The sequence below is a fragment of the Mobula birostris genome, chromosome 4 (assembly GCF_030028105.1).
Source record: "Mobula birostris isolate sMobBir1 chromosome 4, sMobBir1.hap1, whole genome shotgun sequence".
In the NCBI taxonomy this organism is placed as follows: Eukaryota; Metazoa; Chordata; class Chondrichthyes; order Myliobatiformes; family Myliobatidae; genus Mobula; species Mobula birostris.
The window spans coordinates 163,063,406-163,087,552 of record NC_092373.1 but is presented as its reverse complement, the minus strand read 5'-3'; the positions used below and the strand labels follow the sequence as shown (position 1 = coordinate 163,087,552).

General features: G+C 42.8%; 1 protein-coding gene across 1 annotated transcript in view; it reads right to left on the bottom strand.

Moving 5' to 3' along the window:
* The window catches only part of tex15 (testis expressed 15, meiosis and synapsis associated), a 108,782-nt gene that overhangs the window by 7,006 nt on the left and 77,629 nt on the right, over window positions 1-24,147 (bottom strand). The window contains exons 5-7 of the mRNA XM_072256374.1: window positions 19,479-19,625; window positions 18,722-18,869; window positions 8,196-15,294 (exon numbers count right to left, since the gene is read on the bottom strand). Of these exons, the coding sequence (XP_072112475.1) occupies window positions 8,196-15,294; window positions 18,722-18,869; window positions 19,479-19,625 (7,394 nt within the window). The remainder of the gene's footprint in view (window positions 1-8,195; window positions 15,295-18,721; window positions 18,870-19,478; window positions 19,626-24,147) is intronic.

The following is a 24,147-nucleotide window of genomic DNA, read 5'->3' as shown; positions in this document are numbered from 1 at the left end:
TCGGTGGTGGCAGGGTATTCATTAATCTCACAGCTGGAGGGAAGAAACCGTTACGCAGTCTAACATTCTGAGTCCTGATGTTCCTGTACCTCCTTCTTGATGGTAGTGGGTCAAAGAGATTGAGGGATGGGTGGTAGGGGTCCTCAGCAATGGTTTGGGTCTTTCGCAACAATGCCCCCAGTACATCACAAATAGTGGGGAGGGAGATACTGGTGAGCCTCTTGGCAGTTTTTACTTTCCTCTTTAGGGTCCTTGCAGCTTCTGTACCACACAATGATGCAGCCCGACTGGATCCTCTCAATGGTGCTGCTGTAGAAAGTTGTTAGAGTGAGGGTGGGGAGCTTTGCAGGACTCAATCTCCTCAGAAAATGTAGACACTGTTGTGTTTCTTAACTAATGAGGAGGTGTTGTGGGTCCAGGTTAGATTGATTGTTATGTGAACACCAAGGAACTTTGTGCTTTTCACTCTCTCCACAGCAAAGCCATCGATGTGCAATGGATCATGGTTGACCTGCACCTTCCAGAAGATCTCTTCTGTCTTGTCCACATTGAGACTCAGGTTGTTGTTCTCACACTATCTGATAAACCTCTCTACCTCCTCTCCGTATGCTGACTCATCATTGTTGTTGGTGAGGCCAACCACTGTTGTGTCATCAGCGAACTTGATGATGCAGTTTGAGCGGGATCTGGCAGTGCAGTCGTGAACAGCAGTGGACTGAGCACACAGCCCTGGGGGGCACCAGTGCTCAGCATGATGCAGCTCGAGGTATTGCTGCCAACTCGAACTGACTGGATTTTTCCATCATGAAGTCCAAATCCAGTTACAGAGAGGGGTGTTGAGGGCCAATCAGAATAGATTACCCACCAGTCACTGAGTGATGATCATGTTAAATGCTGAGGTGAGATCAATGAACAATATTCTGGCATATGAGGCATCATTTTCTAGGTGGGACAGGATGGAGTGGAGGGCCGAGGCTAATGCATCATTAGTCAACCGGTTTGAGCAGTAGGCAAACTGGAAAGAGTTCAGTGTAGCTGGAAGGTGGGATTTTACACAATCCATTACCAGCCACTCAAAGCACTTCATGATTGTTGAAGTCAGTGCCACTGGGTGGTTAGGCTAGTTAGGCTCATTTAGGCTAGTTACTGTCGCTCTTTTGGGCATTGGAATAATAGCGGCTACCTTGATGCCTGTAAGGAGAGTGGAGTATTTCAAAGAGATATTAAAAATTTCCATTAAGACCACTTTTAGCTGGGACACACAGTCCCTCAGCACCTGACCAGGTATGTATGTTGTCCAGCCCTGCAGCTTTGCCTGGGCTTACCCTGGCTAGGATACTCCTCACCTCGGCTGTGGCCAGACAGAGTGCCTGTTCCTCGGGGGGAGAGGGGGCTTTCCTCGATGCCACATTATGCCCTGTATTAAATCATGCATAGAAGGCATTCAGTCTATCAGGAAAGGATGCGTTACTGTCGTTGACATGCAGGGTGAGCTTGTAATCTGTTACGGTTTGTATACGCTGCCACATGTGCCATGTATCCCTGGTGTCACAAAAGGTGTCTGTGAGCACTCGCGCTTTTTCTTCCTGATGGTATGGGATTATAGCTGAGTCAATTTTATTAGAATTATCTGCATGAACAATTTCCTGAAATATTACTGTAAGACGTGGTGGTCCTCCAAGAACCTGTTAAGAATTAACATGCACTTAGATTCAGTACTATGGCAGGAATGAATGATGGATTTGTCCAGACTGTTCAAACAATAGATATATCAAAACTTTAAAATTACTTTTTCTGGACATAGATCAAACTAATATTTGTTTCATAGGTCCTCATTGCCAAAGCATTCCTAAACTCAGGAGTTAGAAAATTACTTTCTCGTCTCTTTTAGAAGTAAATTACTAGACAACTCAAAAGAAATACAGTAACTATAGGTGTTCTTCCTGAATTAGTCAGTTCACCATTCTGACCAGCAACCAACAATTTAATTGGTCTTTGTTAACAGTCTGCACGTGATTAAATGTGTGTTGCTACTTCATCAATGCTTTAACACCACTATCTCAAAGAGTATTTAGAAGTACAAAGACCAAAGAAAAGTTTTTTAAGCTATCTCATTGTTGGATTACATTGGAAGGATCCTATGCAAAAACATAAATAATGATGGTATTGAGCAACCCAATTACTCTTTGAGGAATCTATCACTAAACCTTTTTAGGGCAAATCAAAATGCATGAGCTGCAGATATTTTAAAAATGCCTATTAACCCAGTTTGTGGAACTGGGTTAACCACATTGACTTCCGGTCAAGATGGCGCCTGCGTACAATGCTCCTTTGGTCGACATCTTCTGGATAGATCATGATAGCATATATTCCACTTCTTTAAAGTCTTTTACATTCTTTTTTTCATCTTGAATGTGATTCTGGAACTGTTAGAGCCTGTGATTTGCAGCTTGGAGATCATTTGAGTGTCTCAGTACTCCACAGTCTCCAAGAGGATTCTGGGGGGTAGGGGCAGCATACAGGAACCTCATGACTGCAAGCCAATGTACGACTCCATTTCGCCGATTAAAGTGACGGGGGAGACTGAAGTGCAAACTACCTGCCTTTTTGTCGTTGGTGAGATTGCTCTGCTGTGAAGAAGGAGAATGCTGCCCAAATTTTCTCTGTTTTGGATGTGGACTTTTTCATTCGTATCGTTTTTTTTTGTATTCTGTGTTTTTCATCTAGTCTTTCTTGTTTTTTTGTGTGAGGGAGAGGGGAATTTTGGGGGTTGGTGTGCCTGTTCCATTTTTGTTGTTATTTTTGTGGGGAAGAGGGATTTCCGGGTAATGACCATGCTGCCTTTCTTTTCTTTTTTGGTTTCATGGCCATCTGAAGAAGAATTTCAGAGTTGTATACTTGGATAACAAAATGAACCTTTGAACCAATGAATCCAATTTACCAGCTTACCAAAATAATCTGTGGAGTATCAACTTCCACCATCTCCAAAGGGATCCTATCATCAAACATATCTTTACCTCTCCCCCTCCGCTTTCTACAGGGATCACTCCCTCCCCACTAATCTCCCTCCCAGAATTCATCCCTGCAAATGGCCAAAGTGCTACACTTGCCCATTCACTTCCTCTCTCACCTTCACTCAGGGCCCCAAACAGGCCTTCCAGGTGAAGAAACACTTCACCTGCGAATCTACTGGGGTCGGCTATGCTGTCTGGTGTTCCTGAAGCAGCGTCTTACAATGAGACCCATTGTAAATTGGCGGACCACTTCATCGAGCACCTTCGCTCTATTTGCCAAAAGCGGTGGCCAAACATTTTAATTCCCATTTCCATTCCCCTTCCGACACGTTGGTCCATGGCCTCCTTGTGCCACAATGAGTTCTCCCGGGGTAGCCTCCAACCTGATGGCATGAATATCGATTTCTCTCTATAGTTAAAATAAAATTCCCTCCCCCTCCCCTCTTCTTCTATTCCCCACTCTGGCCTGTTACTTCTTCTCACCTGCCTATCGCCTCCCCCTGGAAGCTTCCTTCCTCTTCAGCCCTTTACCCTTCCTGCCCACCTATCACCTTATAGCTATCCATCTTCCCCTACCCCCACCTTTTTTCTGGCATCTTCCCTCTTCCTTTCCAGTCCTGAAGAAGGGTTTCCACCCAAAATGTTCAACTGTTTATTTACTTCTGTAGATGCTGACTGAACTGTTTTGTACGTTTTGCTCTGGATTTCCAGCTTTTGCAGAATTTCTCATGTTTATGATCTATGGGGTATGTACAATTTTATAAGAATATAAATGATGGAGACTCAATTACACTCTGCTCAATGATGGTCTGGAGAGACAGCTCTGAGAACCAAGAGCTAGTCTAATGTTGGCGGCTGGATAATTTTTATAAATAGTAATTGTGGACGTAATTAGTTATTCCCTAGATTAATAAATAGACACTCAAAAAATCTGCCATTTCTGTCCTTTTGAGTTGTCTAAGACATACACACTTAAAGGAGGCAGAAGTATAATCTTCTAACTCTGAATTTAAGAATGCGTTGGGGAGGTGCGGTCTTTCATTTAAAACATTAATTTGGTCTTGTTCAGAAAAAATAATTTTAAAATTTTGAATATCTGGGGTTAGAGCAGATGTAGGAAAGCTGAAGTAAAAATTGAAAATGTTGGAAACAATCAACAGATCAGGAAGCATTTGTAGAGAGAGAAATATTTCCCTTCAGTTAATATTTCACTTCAGTGACCTTAACCATAAATCACTTCCTTCACTGTCTGCAAATAAATACTTCTCTGAAGTGTTCTTTGCAATGATGATATTGTTTTTCTCTCTATGGATGCTACCCGGTCTGCAAAGTACCTTTAAGAATTTTCTGTTTTATTTCAGATCGATGAACGATCCCTGGCATAGATATACTAAAGGCAAATCAAATCTCATTCAAAAAACTGTGTTCATCAGCAATATAATGCACACTTTACTTTCAGCAGGTAAGAAGCACAGTGAGGACTTTGTTTATTGACAGTGATGAATGGACAAAGCAAGAGCAGAGCACAATTAGGGAGATTTTCCAGCGGTACATTGGTCATGATGTGGCAGTAAGGAATGGCAAGGATGGAGGAGGACTGTCAAGGATGAATGAAAGAAGATGTAGTGCAGAAATGGAAGAATATTGACACAAGCTTACCTTTCCAAACATGACCATCTGACCACTAAATGGCTCACAGCACTGAGGTTACAAGCTTGCTGCCGAACTGCTTGGGAACTTCCTGCCTAGCCCTCGTGCTCTAAGCAGCTGACTACCCTTTATCATTCGAAACAACATATCTTTGACGCTTCATTGCCAACAGGGATATCACATCACACAATTCCATGTCGTGCCTAATGCTGGTGGTGCAAGCCAGAGTAAAATGTTCAGAAGGCATTTATAAGACCATAAGATATAGGAGCAGAGTAAGGCTATTTGGCCCGTCGAGTCTACTACGCCATTTTATCATGGCTGATCCAATTTTCCTCTCAGTCCCAATCTCCTGCCTTCTCCCCGTATCCCTTCATGCCCTGACCAATCAAGAATTGTTTATCAATCTCTGCCTAAAATATACATAAAGACATGGCCTCCAGAGCTACCTGTGGCAAAGAAGTCCACAGGTTCACTGCTCTCTGGCTAAAGAAATTCCTCCTCATCTCCATTCTAAAAGGAAGTCCCTCTGTTCTGAGGCTGTCACCTCCGGTCCTAGACTCTCTCACCATAGGAACCATCTCCACATCCACTCTATCAAGGCATTTCAACATTTGATAGGTTTCAATGAGGTCAGCCCTCATTCTTCTCAATTCTTGAGAATACAGGCCCAGAGCCATCAAATACGCTTCGTATGACAAGCAAATCAATCCTGGAATCATTTTCGTGAACCTCCTTTGAACCCTCTCCAGTTTCAGCACATCCTTTCTAAGATTAAGGGCCCAAAACTGCTCACAATACTCCAAGTGAGGCCTCACCACTGCTTTATAAAATCTCAACATTACATTCTTGCTTTTATACTCTAGCCCTCTTGAAATTAATGCTAACATTGCATTTGCCTTCCTCACCACAGACTCAACCTGCAAGTTAACCTTTAGGGAATCCAGCACAAGGACTCCCATGTCCTTTTGTACCTCAGTTTTTTGTATTTTCTCTCCATTTAGAAAATAGTCTGCCCTTTCATTTCTTCTACAGAAGTGCATGACCATACACCTTCTGACACTGTATTCCATCTGCAATTTCTTTGCCCATTCCCCTAATCTGTCCAAGTCCTTCTGTGGCCTCCCTACTTCCTCAAAACTACCTGCCCTTCCACCTATCTTCATATCATCTGCAAAGTTTGCAACAAAACCATCAATTCCATCATCCAAATCATTGATATATAATATAAAAGGAATCGGTCCCAACACAGACCCCTATGGAACACCAATAGTCACCTGCAGCCAACCAGAAAAAGCTTCCTTTATTGCCACTCTTTGTCTCCTGCTTTATCCTAGTATCTTTCCTGTAATACCATGAGCTCATAGCTTGTTAAGCAGCCTCATATGTGAGACTTCATCAAAGGCCTTCTGAAAATCCATGTACGCATCAACCAATTCTCCTTTGTCTATCCTGCTTGTTAATTCTTCAAAGAATTCCAATAGATTTGTAGGGCAAGATTTTCCCTTGAGGAAACCACATTAACTCCAGCCTACTTTATCAAGAAAATTCATCCTTAACAATCAACACCAGCATCTTCCCAACCACTGGGGTCAGATGAACTGCCCTATAGTTTCTTTTCTTCTTCCTCTCTTCCTGTTTGAGGAGTGACATTTGCAATTTTTCAGTATTTAGGAACCATTCCAGAGTCTAGTGATTCTTGAAAGAACATTACTAATGCCTCCACGATCTCTTTAGCCACTTCTTTCAGATCTCTGGGGTGTACACCATATGGTCCAGGTGACTTATCTAATTTCAGACCTTTCAGTTTCCCAAGAACCTTCTTTCTAGTTATGGTAACTTCACACACTGCATTGCCCCGACACCTGGAACTTCCAGCATACTGCTAGTGTCTTCCACATGAAGATTTATGTAAATCATTTATTCAGTTCTTCTGCCATTTCATTCTCCCCCACTACTCTCTCTCCAGTATCATTTTCTAGCAGTCCGATATCCACTCTTACCTCTCTTTTACACTTTATGTATCCGAAGAAACTTTTGGTATTCACTTTGATATTATTGGCTAGCTTATTTTCATATTCCATCTTTACCTTCTTAATGACTTTTTTCATTGTCTTCTGTTGTTTTTTTAAAAGCTTCCTATCCTCTAACTTCCCACTAATTTTGCTCTATTATATGCACTCTCTTTGGCTTTTATGGTGGCTTTGACTTCTCCTTTTAGCCACGATTGTGTCATCTTTCCTTTAGAATACTTCTTCCTCTTTGGGTGTATATATCCTGTGCCTTCTGAATTGCTTCCAGAAATTCCAGCCATTGCTGCTCTGTCATCATCCCTGCCAATGTTCTTATCCAATCAATTCTGGCCAACTCCTCTCTCATGCCTCTATAATTCCCTTTACTCCTCTGTAATACTTATATATCTGACATTAGCTTCACCTTCTCACATTTCAGGGTGGATTTTATCATATTATGATCAATTTCCCCTTAGGGTTCTTTTACCTTAAGCTCTCTAATCACTTCCAGTCAATTGCACAACACCCAATCCAGAATAGCTGATCCCCTAGTGGGCTCAACCACAAGCTGCTCTTAAAAGCCATCTTGTAGGCATTCCAGAAATTCCCCCTCCTGGATCCAGCACTAACCTGATTTTCCCAATCTACCTGAATATTGAAGTGCCTCATGACTATTTTAACATTGCCCTTTTGGTATGCATTTTCTGTCTCCCATTGTAATTTGTAGGCCACATCTTTACTGCTGTTTGGGGGTCTGTATACAACTCCCATCAGGGTCTTTTTATCCTTGCAGTACCTTAGCTCTATCCACAATGATTCAACACTTTCTGACCCTATGTCACCTCCTTCTAATGAATTGATTTCATTTTTTTACCAACAGAGCAACGTCACCTCCTCTGACTTCCTCCCTGTCTTTTCAATACAATATGTATCCTTGGACATTAAGTTCCCAGCTGTAATCTTCTTTCAGCCGTGATTCAGTGATGCCTATAGCATCATACCTGTCAATCTGCAACTGTGCTACAAGTTCATCTACCTTATTCCGTATACTGCGTATTCAAATATAACACATTCAGTCCTATATTCACCCTTTTCCATTCTTTACACCTTTTACATTGCAACTCGTCCTGTTGACTGCAATTTTCTCCTGTCAACCGCCTCTCCTCACTACACATTGCATCTGTCTGTAAACCAGCTACCTCATTTTCAGCACCGCTACCTGCGATTCCTGTTGAAATATGCCATACTTACCTGTTCCATGAGGTTGCCCATTCACCGTCTTTTGCCGCATTGCCCCTCCCATATTCCCATTACATCCACTCTGTTTAACCTCTGTGCTAAGATCTGGGCCAAATACATATATAACAGCAGGATGGTCAGGGGGTGGGAGATCATTTGTGATCTGAGCATATCATGTGTTGAGGATCATTGGTTGTACTGCAGAGGTTAAACAATAACATAAGCCGGGTGGGTTGGGTAGCCTATTTCTGTCTTATAATTTCTGTGACACTGTTCTTACCATACTTCTTTAGGAGCACTGTCTACCCCAAGTTCTCCTCGATTTGGAACCAATGGAGATTTAGAACGCTGCCTTTTTCTCTTGCCAGCGAAGGCTCCACTAAGATGCTTGTACCCTGGAGTGACAGTTACAGGTGTGCCCCTCTGGACTGTGTCTGGCTGGTCCAGAGGATTCCTCAGTTTATGTGAATTCAGGACCATTTCAACATCCTCTAAGAGCCTCCTCTTCTTACTGTTGAACTGCATTTGGTAGGTGAGAATGTGAAGGGTGGATGATGTGCGTTCTGCAGCCACCTGCCTCATGTCCGCGATGCTCTTCAGGACTACTGTGATGTGTGCCATCTTCCCAAAATCTTTCACAGGCGCCCTGATCAGCTTCTCCAAAAGGGCCGCCAGCTGCCTATAGTTGTGGTCCAAGTCTGATTCAGTGTTGCCATAGTTTATGGTTGCTGTATGAGGCACCATGTTCGCATACTCACTAACACTAAGGTTATGTTGATAAATGTAGTCCCTAATTGCTATCACTTCAGACAGCTGCCTTGACATAACTTGAACTGCATAGGCATAGTTGCTGCTTTCCCTGTACTCAAAGATTAAATCCACCTCTTGTTCTAGGCGGGAGATTGCTCGCTCCAGTTCATCACTCAAGTCCTGCAGATATTCTTTGCGGCAGTTTGAGAAATTCGAGTTGTACTGTTGAATGTGAAGAAGTTCAGGAAGCAAGGAGGAGTCAAACCACAGCATTCCTCTGTATGTTGGCCTGCTTGCACGATGAGCTATCAGATTCTTTAGGTACTGAGCTGTTTCGAACATCATGAGTAGCTCGATGTAGATTTCAGTGGCTTTAGAGTTCAGGAGAATAGGGCTGGTGTCCTGGGCAGCAAATGGGTCAAAAACATTGGCTTCTGTCACCAGGGCATTTTCAGTCTCGACTTCCTGGAGCACTTGGAAAAGTTTCTTCAAAGACTCCACATGACATTCGCACTTGACAAGGAGCTGGTCCAATTCTGCCTGCTGAGCCCCCCGGGAATGCTCCAGGATTCTTCCAACAGAATCAAACTGCTCCGAAGGAAGTTGGAAGCAACTCTGGAGGCAATCGTTCAGTCCATACTCTGGGTGCTCTGGGAGGATATCCTCTACTGAGTGGAAAGATATTGTACCCAGTGTCCTGGGTAGTTTGTCAGCCACTTGGGTGACGCCCATTTGCTCTTTGCCATTCAGGGGTATCCTTCCTATATTGCTATAGCTATTGTACAAGTCCAGTGCCTCTCTGTTTAACTCTGAGACTCGCTTTGTTGTATTGCCTGTCTGACTCCAGTCCTTATTGCCACCCCGTAACTTGCGTTCTCCCCTCATCTGCCAAACTAGCGTTTTGGCTACATTGAACTGAAGATGCTCCAGCCCAAACCACCTGAGCTCTTCATTAGGCACCAAGTTCTCATGGATGTACCGCGTTTTCCCCTTTACAAAGTCAACAATGACCCATAAATGCAGCAACTTGGCCATATCGTGCTGGCCTTTGGGTAGGCTGGCAAGCCTGCTTATCAGTGCCCTCACATTTTTGTGCAGTGTTGACAAGTCTCCCAGACTGGCCCCATAGTTAATACTGCACGTGATTGGGACAGACAGGCAGAAGCAGGAGCAGTCCGAGAGGTTTTGTTTTACTGACGAGCATTCATCCAATTCCCGTCTGTGCTTCAGGTAGACATAATAAGCATTTTGCCGCATTGTTTCTGTCAGGCACGATTTCAGTATCTGCGTCTGGTAGTCACTTAGTGCCTGCAAACAGCCACTTGCTATTCTCTCTTGGAAAGAAGGGTACAGGCTAGACTGCTGCTGATAACCCATCTTCTTGGTCAGCAATTCTCCAAACAAGGTCTCATCATACCATAGCAGGCTTCGCAACGTCAGGCCGCCTCGCAAGAAGCTGATTTTGTTTTTCAAGAACCACACTGTTTCCATCATCATCTGCAGCTCCACGTATGGCTCCAGGGCACTGGGTTTTAAGCACACTACGCTCGCAGCGCTGTGCAAGCCATTTCGCAGCAACCAGTTTCTGCAAATAACGGTCTCTGCAAAAGACACACCCTGTGACTGCTCAAACGCCAAGATGAATGCAGGCAGCATTCTCTCACACTTCACTTTCAACTTTTCTAAGCTCTCCAGCAGTGACGTGCTGTCAGCTTGATACAGAATCTCAGATATCTTGGCTACAAGAACACCAGCTTGCTGGGTTTCCTTTGTATTTGGTGAGTGTCTGATTTTATGGCCCCAACTTTGTGCTTCTGCCCTGCCTGCCTTGTGACTGATGCCAGGCATTCTGATCTTTACCACTCCACACCCATTCTCAGATGCAGTTTCCCCTTCCTCCTCCTTCATTTCTGTTAAATCCTCATTTCTAAGTCTGACAAAGGAATCATTTTGGAATTTCACCATGCTGGGTCCCTCCTGCAGCACTACCGCCCCAGGTTCGGTTTGGGTTTCCACCATTTGGAGATCATTAGTGCACTGCTCTGCTTGGTAAGCTGCAGGAGACTTGCCAACCTGAACCGCAGTGGGACATCCCATCTCTGCCCCATTTCCCGTGATTATAGGATCAATCCAAGATCCTGCTACTTGGCTTGTCATATTGAATTCAAATTGGGAGTTACTGTGTGGAGTTCCTGCTTGCAGTTCAGTTGTGTTTAATTTCACACGAGGTTTGGCTGTTTCTGGCTCCATGTCAGACGCCACAATATATGAGTTCTCTCTGGTCTGCTGTGAGTCTGTGAGATATGGCAATTTTGATCCTGTGGAAATAGGTATAACAGGGAATTTGGCTTTGAAACACTGTGGCACAGCGTCAACAAGGAAGGGTTTCTCGAACGATCTAGTTTGGAATTCCACTGGTTGGGGATGGAGTAGGTGTTGTGATGCATCAAACTCAGCAGAGGATTTGGGCATCTTAATAGGAAGGAGACAGTCCAAATTTTGACAACCACAGGGAGAATTCAGTTCTGAACCACTGGATTTGCAGTAGGCTCCCTGGTTCTTGCCTAATGTTGTTCTTGATTCATATTCACTCTGGGGCTGTAAATTACTTCGTGTCTTTGTCAGTTCAGAGGATTTTATTGGATGCCTTGAATTCAAGTGCTTCAATGATTGGGTTTCAGAAGGTACTTCCAATTCTTGAGGTTTGTTTAAACGTTTTCCCATTTGAGAGTCAAAACAAACTTCTACCACTGGGGAACCAAAGGGAAATTCCAATACTGTTACCAAGTCTGTGTTCCCCCAAACGTACATTCGACCCTCTTTGGAGTCAACATCTAATTTAATTTGGGATTTTGCAAGTGTAGAGGTAGTTGAGGATTCCAATGGCTTGGGATCGGTTGAGACTCCCATTTCTTCAGCACTCATCAGGCAGCAATCATCTTGAGGATCTGCTGAAGTGGATCCAGCTCCAGTCTGTGCAGTCTGGACACATAAGTCACTGGGGAGATGCATTTTCTTGGATTTGTGAAGCACTCTATGACTTAATCTTTGTTGTGTGATTTGCACATGATTGTTTAGTGTAACAATAGTCCAGGGGTAGTGTATATTTTGCATGCATTTTAAGCACACCCGTGGATTTACTACTAAGCTTGCTATTGAAGCAGGCTTTACATTGCTTGTTGCGGTCCACTCACTTTTCCTGCCTTTTGCACATAGCCTTCTTTTACACAACTGCTTCAGTTCAGATACTAAACTCTTCGGTTGCTCTTCGCTGGTGACCCCATTATCCCTTGTCTCAGTTTTCCAAATAAACCGCTTCCGGTGTTCTTTACGATGTCGCCGGAAATACATATCATAACATTCCCAAAAATTATTGCAGTTAGTTTGATAGGATTTTGGCAGTAAATTTTGGTTCAAATTCATACCAATTCTTCTTACAATTTCTGAAGACTTATCAACCTTCTTAAAGGCTTTATTTAAGTCCCTCACAGCACGGCTAAGGAGCTTTGACAGTCGGCTGCTTTTGCTAAAGGAGGCTTCGCTTGACAGAACAGATACTGCATGGGCAATCTTTTTTTGACAACTGTTGAAAGCATGAACACGATCGTTATACAGAGAATAGAGGTTATCAGTGGAACTGCCTGCCCCTCTGAAATCCCTTTTATCATCATCTGTGCAAGACATGTGCACTTGTGACATAGACTTGGTAGACCATTTAGGTTGAAGCAGAGCCACAGCTTTGCTTTCTAGGTGATTATTTTCTCTTAACGTTTTAACATTTTTATCACAATATGATATACCTTTGGTTTTATCAGAAAACTGACCCTGATTGTCTTCCTTAATAGGTTTGTGCTCTCTGTCTGTTGGGGAAGCAATTTCTTGTTGAACAGACACTCCATTATCTTTGTCAGTGCTCTTTCTGCTCATACAAAGTTCCTGACTCATATGCTTAAAGTTTAATGCAATACCACATTTTGAGGTAACTTTGGAATTCTTTTTCAAGTTATGTTGTTTCTTAGAATGGTGGTTCAACTTCTCCACATCTTTCCCATGTGGCTTTGATGCAGACATTTTCCTACTCTTTTTCCTCAACACTGATTCTTCAGAAAGGCTGTCAGCTAATCTTGGGTTATCCCTCTTTGACTTAGTATGACTACCTATGTGAATTCTCTTGGTATCATGGGAGTCACTTGAACTCTTTACCTCTGCCATTTCAGACTGGATATCTGCCAGTTTTTCAACACACTTAGTTGCCATGTTGCAATCACAATTATTTGGACTGCCTTCATGTCCACTCATAGAAGGCTGAATATCCCTTGGCGAAGCACAAAACAAATTTGTTTGCCTACAATTTTTGGTTATCTGTGGATCAGGGCAGCTTAATGTTGTTTTGTTTGAAGAACAATGCAAACCATTTTTAGATATAAGATCACATGCTTCACCTTCTGTACTTAACTCTTTGATGTCTGTCTGCGACGTCTCTCGAAATCCTAAGTTTACAAGCATTGATACAGGCTTACTAAGTAATCCATGGAAAACCATATTGCAGGCTTTCTCAGCTGTTTTCAGGCAGCTCTCACTTTGCCTTTCACTGATGGTTCTCATCAGTCTGTGAGATGCTTCAGAGATGCCTGGATGATTAGCAATATGATCAGTTAACCCTGTTAGATCAGGGTGTGAATCAGACAATGCATTAAGACCACTGCTTAAGGTCATTTGCAGACTGGCAATTGCTATTTGACTGCTTAAGACTGGTAAACTTTCACTGATGGGCACAGAGTTCGACTGGATTTTATTATCTTCACCACCTGGAGCCTCTGAACAATGAGGAACCAATTGACTAGCTTCAGTTACAGATGGTAGTGGAACATGCTGTTCATCATTGTCCATTTTTGTGGCTGTGCCTGAGTCTACGTTTATTTGCAATTCATCCTCTCTGGATGTTTCAAACAACTTCTCCCAATCAATCCGCGCTCCTAGGAAAATGAGCAAAGGGTCCGTGTTTGATGATTTTCCATAAGCTTTTTCAATGTACTTAACTGAAGTAACCAATGTCTGCACTTCTTTGAGATGAGTATCAGGAACTGACCTTTCTTCAGTGTTGCCAGTTCCTCCATTTTCCAAAGAGCTCTGTATTTGTCCTATCATTCTGCTTTTATCACTTATCCCAATGTTTACCTTTACTTTGGATATGTCAGCTGTTTCACAACTATCTGAAATCTCTACATTTGTTATACTCCCATCATCTGGATGGTGAATGTCACTGAGGAAGCTGAACTGTTCATCTCCCCCATAATTGCAAGCAACAGAAGGAGATGATGCCTGCGGCTGACATATGGTAATGGCTGACACATCTTGAGTCACCCTTGTCTTTCCACTATCAACGGATCTCTGTAACACATCAGCCACATGGCTCATTCCAGGAATATCTTCAGCACCAGACTGTTCTGTGATTACAGCTTCTGTATTGTATAATAGGCCACAGCCAAGCTCATTTCCATCATGTAAGACATGGTCCGTTGCTGTCATAATGGTCTGAGGACCTCCCACTGACTGCTTTTCCTTCACTTTTACATCAGGCAATGTGATTGCACTTTGTCCAAGCCCCTTAGACTCTGAGAGTCTGCAGGCAGTGACCAAGTCAGTGCTGCATCCGCAAGAAATGTCCAAATGCGACAATGCACATGAGCCTGGCTTTGCATCTTGTGCTGAGGAACCGTCAGAGTTACACAGCGAATGGCTGTCATTGGCTTTGGATGGAACAGCATTGCTGCATGCACAAAGTCCAAGTTCATTTCTATATCTTTCATAATACTTCTCATATAATTTTAATCTGCAGTAGAAGGTCCATTTATCCCCCTGATTAAGCATCTGTAGTGAATTGATCCTTGAAAGTCTCTCCTTATCAGGTAACACCAGAAAGGCAGAATACTTCCTCAATTTTTTCTTCACCTCGCTTTCATATAAGTTTAAATCTTCAAAGTAGGGCTGCCCAGAAAGTTCAGTGGCATTTAACCTGGAAGGAAATGTACTTTTTTGTGTGTCTGAGTCCTTTTTCATGTCTAACTCTGTCAATGAGGAAAGGGCATTTTCTTTTTCTACTGGCTTAAATTCATGACAAATATTAGCTTCAGAAGTTATTGCAGCACTGTCTGTGGTGCTCTGGGATCCACCACTGGCCGATGTCATGACCAACACCGACATTTCCAAAGGCTCCAAGTTTTTACGGTCTTCTGCTCCATTCTTCAAGTCATGACTCTGTGCTTCATCTTCCTCGGCTCTGTTCAGCACTGGCTGCTCGGCTTCATTCACATACCGCTGCTGCGGAAGCAGGGAGGAATAAGCATTCAAAAAGCAAATGGTCCTTATTAAGGTGTTAATATCTTTCAGTTGTTTTGCAGACAATGAAATCGTTTCAGGGAATAAATGTTTCTTTCCACTCTCCACATAACTACCCCTCTTCACTAGCCTTGGATCCTGGCTCGCACATGAAGTAACTATGTTGCCAAAACTGTTACTTGGAGAAGCAGGTGGATTCATCTTTTCGAAAACTTTCTTGTACACAACTTTAGCATTTTTTCCTTTGCCAAGTCTTTTGGCGACAGTGCAGCTCTTCAATCTGGGCAATTCTGTTGAGTTTATTGATGAAATAAAAGGACAATAAACTAAATGTTAGTTTGAATATTTTCACCCTAAGGGCCAACAGTATCTTACAATAATTTTTGCTTTCAACAGTCCCCAATTATTTGGTTACCTGGATCTCTCTTGTTTATCTAAACCTGAAAACCCTGATAACTTGATTCCAATTCATCTGTACTATGGCTCATTGCAAGGTTTACTTCAGGGATTGTTTAGCAAGATGGGGAAGGGGTGGGGGAAATGAAGTGTTATTTTGACCATTCTTTTTCCATGGGTTTTAAGGAAAGAATGGATAGACTGAGACTTCTTTCCCTTGCGTTAGGAGACTGAGGGATGACATTATAGAGGTTTGAGTGGCATAGATAGGGTCATAGTCTTTTCTTCAGAGTAGGAATATCCGAAACTTAAGGGCATAAACTTAAATAAGATGGAAAAAAATTAAAACGGACCTGAGAGGCATCTTTTTCCACATAGACAGTAGTGAGTATATGGAATAATTGGCCAAAAGTGCTTGGTAGAGACAGGTATAATTATGACATCTAAAAGACATCTGAACAGGAAAGTTTTAGAGGTATATGGGTCAAATTACTGCAAATAGGACTGGCTCATTTAGATAACCTGGTTGGCATGGATAAGTTAGGCTGAAGTGGTGTAAATCTATGACTCATCCCATTTTGAAATAAAGCCAGTGAAAAGATGAGGCGGGGATTCTGCACCATGGAGACAGCAGCTCTAGCTTCTGGCTAGTTTTTAAAGACTGGAGTATCAAGAAGAAGCAGAAAACCTGGAGGATAACGACTATCATCTGAGGGCTTGGAGGAGGGATATTTGCTCCAGCCATGAACTGTGACTTGGATACCCAAAAGATAAAAGCACTTTTTGAAATGTATTTACTTTCTGCAGTCCCACCTCCCAGTGCTCCTTTTGCCCCAGTCACTACAAAGAGAAAACCTGTTGGTCTTAAAAGCCTGCACCTTCTCCCCTCGCACAAAGTCTCACAGGAAAGGCAGCTGTGTGGCAACTCTGGTGTGCTATTTGCAGCCTGAATTAGGCAAGTTCCCCTAACTCCCCAGTCTCCAGTTAACCCTATGCTGTTCTGAAAGGTCAGCACTAGTGTCACCAGGAGATATAAGCCTTGTCAGTATAAATGCCTGGGCACTGTGTGAAAACAGGTCCTATGAGACAGATGTTGAGAACTTTGCAACTCATTTTAAATAAATTAAGTGGTGAAGAGAGTGAGATGGTGAGAAGCAGTAAAGCTTCTTTAAATGTTTATAAATAGATATGATTAAAATTGTTAAACCTGCCTGACTTGCTGCCTTTCCTCCTAATAAGCTATTTCTGTCATCTGGTCTTATTATTACAATAAACTGACCCATGTATTCCCAGAGATGGGGATAACATGGTTGAGGTCAGTGCTCTGCTTTGGGGGAGGTATAATTTGGAGGGGTTTATCCTCCTGATGCTGACTAGTCAACATCAGCCACATGTTCGTGGAGGCATCAGAGGAGAACAGGTTCAATTGAGGCCACAGCATCAGTTGACCAGGATGGCCTGCAAACATTCCTTGACTGCGGAGAGAACTCCACATCACTGAGTGATTGGTATTGACAGACCCAGAGATCAATGACACTGGGAAAGAGGATGGTGGGAGGGGAGAAAGGCTGGAAGAAACCTTCCCAGCCAGAGGGAGACATCTAAACAGCATTGTCCATTAACCTCAGTGACCCATCTAACTCTACGGTGAAAGTTGGGGCCACCTAAAATTGTAGGTCTGTGATTATGGCCATGTATTACTGAAAACCTAGCTACCTAAGCCCTTTTACTGTATAATGGAGGAAAGTAGGATAATAGAAAGTTACTCAATCAAATAGTTTGCAGCTGATCTGTAAGAGAGACATTGTGGTGCAGGTGACAGAGCTGCTGTCTCATAGCTCCAGCACTTCGAGTTCAATCCTAACTCTAGCTGTCTGTGTGGAGTTTGCATGTTCTGTCTGTGACTGCATGGACTTCCCCTTTCCTCCCAGATCATAAAAGTGTAGAGGTCGGTACATCAGCTGGCTGCTGCAAATGATCCTACAGTGTAGACGAGTGGTACAATCTGGGGGGTGGGGTGGGGTGGGGAGGGGAAACTAAAATGGATTAGGATAGGATTCATGTAAAAAATAGGTGTTTGATAGGTTAAAGAACCTATTTTCATGCTGTATCTCTCTATGACTCATCTCCTTTTACTTGTCAGTAATCCCTATCTCTTGATACCCAAGAAAAATCTTTTTCCGTTGTCTTGAAATTATTCTCAGAATCTACAATCTTCAGTAGGAAGAATCTTCACTTTGGTTTATGTGCAAAGAACCCCTTGAATCCTGAATGACCGGGCTCTATTTCCAAAGCTCATTTTAAAATATTTTTCCACCTTTGCCACATGACCAGTTTTGTAAATGACAGTGGTGGAGCAGCCAACTGGGAAGCCAACATACATTGCTTTTGATAGCACTACAACGGCCCATGAAAGGTTAATTTTATGGTTTCCCGCTCCGTGAATTTAGAAAATTTGTGGTGATCTTTGTAGTATTTAATATTCAGTAATATTTGAGTAATATTGTAAATATATCATTTGATTAAGTATTCAATCAATGCTTAATTGTGGTTCTGTGGAATGCTCTGCCTCAGAAGGCAGTGGAGGTCAATTCTCCGGATTCTTTCAAAAAAGCGTTAGGTGGAGCTCTTAAAGATAGCGGAGTGAAGAGATATGGAGATAAGGCAGGAAAAGGGTACCAATTGTGGATGATCAGCCATGATCACAGTGAGTGGCGGTGCTGGCTCAAAGGGCTGAATGGCTGACTCCTGCATCTATTGTCTATTGTCTATTAAGCATTCCTTGTTTGTTTCCATAATTCAATATGGGTTATATGTAAGAAGTACGTGAATGGCATACGTCATTACACCACCACATCATATATGAGTGCCTCATGGAAAAAAAAGGAAAGGAAAACTATGTAGGCAAGAATCCTGGTTCTTGTGTTTTTTCTTTCAATTAATTTCTGGAGTTACAAAAAATAACAATATTAATCTTTTGATTTTTTTATTATGAACTTTCAATTACAGAAAACCATTTCTCTAGACAGGTCCTCTCCAGCTTATGAATGCCCAACTGATGTACAGTTTGTACATTCAAGCAACGTATAAGTGACATACAGGACACGAATAGGCTGAAGGCATCATTTGCTGGGTGGAAGTCACTTTGCAGGCACATATCTGACTTGAAACAAGAACAGAACTCTTGCCAAAATCTGGAAATGACCTGTATCCAGCTTAATGAATTTCTTTGTTAACTATATAGATCACCAAAAGGATTCCAATATAATAATGAAACTTGATATAGAGGTAGAGGCCTGTTGGACCCCTGTGTTTTCTTACCAGGCAATGCAGCAAATCTGTGCCTGTAAGGCACCTCAGCAGATTTCATGTCTTGACCCATGAATTTCACTGTAACAAGAGCGTAAGGCAAGCAATGCCTTGGATATTCCATCGTTTCATACAATTCATTGAACTCGTACAAGTAAACCTAAATATTGTACACAAAAGGACAAAGAAGGTAATGGCAAACAATTTGGGTAATGGTTCCCTAAATTCAGGAGAGTTGTTCATCATTTGAAAAAAGATACACATCACTTCATTCAGAATACTGGAGGAACTCAGCAGGCCAGGCAGCATCTATGGAAAAGAGTAAACTGTTGACGTTTCAGGCCGAGACCCTTCAATTGGCTTTCCATATCTACGAAGGGTCATGGCCTGAAACATCACTGTACTCTTTTCCATAGATGCTGCTTGGCCTGCTGAGTTCCTCCAGCATTTTGAATGTATTGCTTGGATTTTCAGCATCTGCCAATTTTCTCCTGTTTGTGACATCACTTCATTCTTTAAAGATGGAAGAAAACAGGAATCCACAGACCAGCTAGTTTAACAACAGTGGTCTAATCCTGCTCCTAACATCTCTGTTCAAGTGTATCTAACAGTGCTGTTTTTGGACATGCAAATTATGACATTGGTTATATTGTCTGGGCCCAAGCTAGTAACCATCTGGATGCTGCACTTTGTACATTAGGACAATGATGTGGATGAGCCAATCTACAATATCCACCCCTTCAGTAATCATTCTTAAAAGATTACTCACCGCAGAGTTGATAGCCTGAATATCAATTGGGTCCTTCAAGCTGGCTGGAATTTGGGATATATGACAATCAAATTTTGCTGTAGGTTTGATATCAGTCTTATCCGTGACCTTACGTGGTGGAATTGTCCTCACTCTTCCTAACAACACCTTTAATAATCAACAAAAATGAAATGAAAATGCATATCAGTGATTAGCAAAGTTGGGAACACACCACAGAGTGAATGATAGATATGGAGAGCCAATCGAAAGGCCTGAGCAGTCTGATTGCCCTGCCCTTACAGCAGTGTCATTATTGGCTCAGTAGTAGCTCATTTGTCTCTGAGTCAGAAAGTTTTAAATAGAGCTCACCTCTAGGGTCTTGAGCACATAAGGCAGGTTGGCACCTGGGTACTGTGCTGATTGTTGTGGAGAAGCTGGTTTACATTGAGTCATAGAACCATAGAGCAATACAGCACAGATACAAGCCCTTCAGTCCAACCTGTCCTTGCTGATCACCGTGCTCTCCAGACAGTCCCAATTTCCTGTTTTTGGCCTATATCCCTCTGAGCCCTGCCCCTATCCAAGCGTTTCTTAAATGATTCTAATGTACCTGCCTCAACCACTTCCTCTGGTATCTGATTCCATATACTCACCACCCTCTGTATGAAAAAGTTGCCTTTCAGTTCCCTTTTAAATGTTTTCTCTTTCACCCTAAACCCCTAGTTTTGGACTCCCTTACCCTGAGGAAAAGGCGGTTACAATCTACCTCTTCCATGTCTCTCATTATTTTTAAATGCTTCTACAAAATGTCTTCCTCTTTCTCCATTGATCCAATAGAGTCATTAAACAAGCAACCATATCCCCTCTCTGGTGAATATAAAATGTCGCATCATTGGCCCATGCCAAAACCATTTAATCTGCCTATTCCCATCGACCTGCACCGAGACCATAGCCCTTCGTTCCCCTACTTCCATGTACCTATCCAAACTTCCCTTAAACGTTGATATCGAGCTCATGTGCACCACTCATGCTGGCAGCTCTTTTCACACTCTCTCAACCCTCTGAGTGAAGAAGTTTCCCCTCATTAAGGGGACATTTCACCTTTCACCCTTAACTCATGACCTCTGGTTGTTGTCCCACCCAACCTCATGGAAAAAGACTGCTTGCATTTACCCCATCTAAACCCCTTATAATTTTGTATACCTCTATCGAATGTCCTCTCAATTTTCTACATTCTAAGGAATAAAGTCTTAGTCTATTTAATCTTTCCTTAGAATTCAGGTCCTTCAGATCCGGCAACATTCTTGTAAATTTCCTCATGATACCATTGAAGATAAGCAAGGGATTTCATCAGCCATTGCCATTAAGTTACATTATAATTGACTTGCTTGTTCACAGTGCCACACTTAAAAAGTAATAAAACTAGAAAATGCCAAAAGTAACTTAGCCGATCCAGTGACAGAATCAGAATTAATGTTTCAGATCCATGACTTTCAAAGAAATCCATGAGAGAAGACGCAGGTATTATCATTGAAAGAGAAAATAGAATAAAGAGTATGTGAGGGAGAAATAAAATAGCTATGTAAAAGATGAGATGTAGTTAATATGGTGTTCATTCTTGAGGGATAGCACAGAGCACACCAGGATGCTAGCATGCAGGACATTCAACTGAACTTTACTGATAACCCTGCTTGTACATATGTGAACTCCTCCCATGTGGGAGTGGCTAACTGAGTGGCATACGAATAACACTATTAACTACTGTTATATCTCCCCTTCTTGGAAAAAAAAAGAAATACGAGGTTAACACACACAAAATGCTGGAGGTACTCATTAGGTCAGGCAGTATCTATGGAAAAGAGTAAACAGCTGACATTTTGGGCCAAGACTCTTCTTTAGCACTGAGAGGGAAGGGGGGAGATGCCTGAATTAAAAGGTGGGTGAGGGGAAAGAGGCTGGCTGGATGGTGATAGGTGAAGCCAGGTGGGTGAGAAAGGTCAAGGGCTGGAGAAAAAGGAATTTGATAGGAGAGGCAATGGACAATAGGAGAAAGAAAGAGGAGGGGAAGTGATAGGCAGGTGAGAAGAAGTAAAAGGTCAGTGTGAGGAATAGAGGAAGGTGGGGTGGGGAAAGGGGGTAATTTTTGTTCACCAGAATGAGGAATCCATAGTCATACTATCAGGTTGGATGAAATATAAGGTGTTGCTCCTGCACCCTTGGAATGGCCTCATTTTGCCACAAGAGGGAGGCCATGGATTGACATGTTGGAGCGTGAATGGAAATTAAAATATATGGCCATTGGGAAGTCCTGCTTGTGGCAGATGGTGCAGAGGTGCTTGACAAAGCAGTCCCCCAATTTATAATGGGTCTCACCAGTGTAGAGGAGGTCACATTGGGAGCACTGGACACAATAGATGACCTCAGCAGATTTGCAGGTGAAGTGTTGCCTCACCTGGAAGGACTGTTTGGGGCCCTGGAAGAAGGCAAGGGAGGAGGTGTAGTACTTAGACTGCTTGCAGGGTTAAGTGCTTGGAGGGAGATTAGTGGGGAGGATCAAATGGACAAGGGAATCGCAAAGGAAACAATCCTTGTGGCAAGCAGAGAAGGGGAGGGAGATATAAATATGTTTAGTGGTAGGGTCCCTTTGGAAATGATGGAAATTGCGGAGGTTAATATGTTGGATACAGAGGCTGATGGGGTGGTAGGTAAGGACAAGAGGGATCTCTTTTTAAAAAACACTAAATCTAATGAAGTTCAGTATAGACTACATTAACATTCTGGCAAAGTGAGAGGATTATTCTGCCTCTTTAGTCACTTGCCCTCAGATATTAGGCTATGGAGTATACTCTGTGGTGGGACAGATAAACAATCTGATCTGGTATAGGTTCCTGAAAGTGTTGGAGCGGATGGAGATTCTCGAACAGGAGTGTCCACCTCGGATAAGTGGTCCTTGTTATAGGTATCAGGCCACTCTATTTCTTCCTCTGCCTTTCGGGAACTTTGAAGGCGCACGAGTGCACGCCTGTTCTGTCTGATTTCACCTTGTGATGTTCTGATTACCAAACGATCATGGTGCATGCTGCCTTTGCATTGTTCCTTTGGTGAATTGGTCTGATACCCAAGCACACTTCACTACTCCTGAGTGGCTGACATTTGCTCTGTGTCTGAGATCATGCATTTTCTCACACTGCGTTGTCTCACAATATCCCACTTTGTCTAAATCTGGTAAGTGATGTTGAAGAAGAGAAGGAAGAATGAGCAGGCTTGTCCTCAGTCTCTGGGCCATTGACAGCTCTTGCAAGCGGTGTGGAGTGATAAGCTTGCAGTGCCCTGTTGGGGTCTTCTGTCCTCAGTAGGAGACTCTTAGCAGTTTGTACTGCTCTTTCCACTTCTCCATTTGCCTGTGGATACTGTGGCTGCTTGACTAGTGTTTGAACTCATAGTCCCCAGCAAAGGCTTTGAATTTTGAGCAGCAATTGTGAACCGTTGTATGACACAAGTGTCTCTGGTATTTCATGGTAAGTGAATACAGCTTTCAGATGCTGTATAACTGCTGCTGAGGATGTAGTGAACAGCTTGGATAGCTCAACTTTCCATGAGAAGTAATCCACAGTGAGAAGATATTTGTTTCTTTTCAGCTCAAAAAATGTCTGTGCCTGCAATTTGCCATGGAAAGTCTGGGAATTCTGTGGGACAAAGAGGTTCAGCATGATTTTTATGCAGTTTTCTGCATGCTTTACATAACCTCCCAGCTGTGTGCTCAGACCAGGTCACCACGTGGATTGCCTTGCTCTTAGGCAACATTTTTCAATAGCTTGTTGTCCTTGGCGAATTTGACTGATGATTTTAGCGTGCATAGAAGCAGGAATGATGAGTCTGGGGCCCTTTAGCAAACTCACAAGAATGATGACTGTGTTACTTTGAAGCCAGTAAGGTCTGAGTTTGTGAGCTCCTTTTGGAACAGCTGGCCATCCATGCTCACGGTATTGCATGATCTTGCTGTAGATTTGGGCATTTTTCAACTCAGTGTGAATTTCATCCAGTTTACTCTGTGATGCAGGAAAGCTTTCATGTACCTGAGCTAAGTAGACGTTGCTATTTTCCATGAGGGCAGAGTCAGCTTCTGTCCACTCACTTTTGCATGGCATCCTCAACAGAGATTTGCCGGGGACATGTTCAGTGTCATAACAATATCGTATAAACCTCATTCTGAATCTTTGCAGACGTGGAGGTAAGTCATCCAAGAGTTTCGAGCCGAGGAGGCTGGCAAGTGGCTTGTTTCAACTAGGATATTAGTGCCTATAAAGTGGCAGCAGAAGTGTTCACAACCCTATACGAGAGCCAGTGTCTCCTTTTTGGTTTGTGTGTAACATTGTTCAGTAGGAGTCAGTGCTCTTGATGTATATGCCACCTGTCTCCATACACCACTGCAGAATTGCATGAGCACTCCCCCTAGGCCAAAGGAAGAGACCTCTGCTGAGACCTTAGTTGCTTTGTTCAGATCAAAAAATGCCAATGTTGACAGAGAGATAAGCCCTGCTTTAAGTCATGAGAAATACCTCTCCTGTGGTGCCACCCAGGTCCAAACTTTCCTCAGAGAAAGGTTATGGATTAGCTTTGTTTTCTCTGCCAGCTCTGGAATGAATTTTCCCAGCTGGTTTTCCATGCCAAGGAAACTGCAAATCTCTGA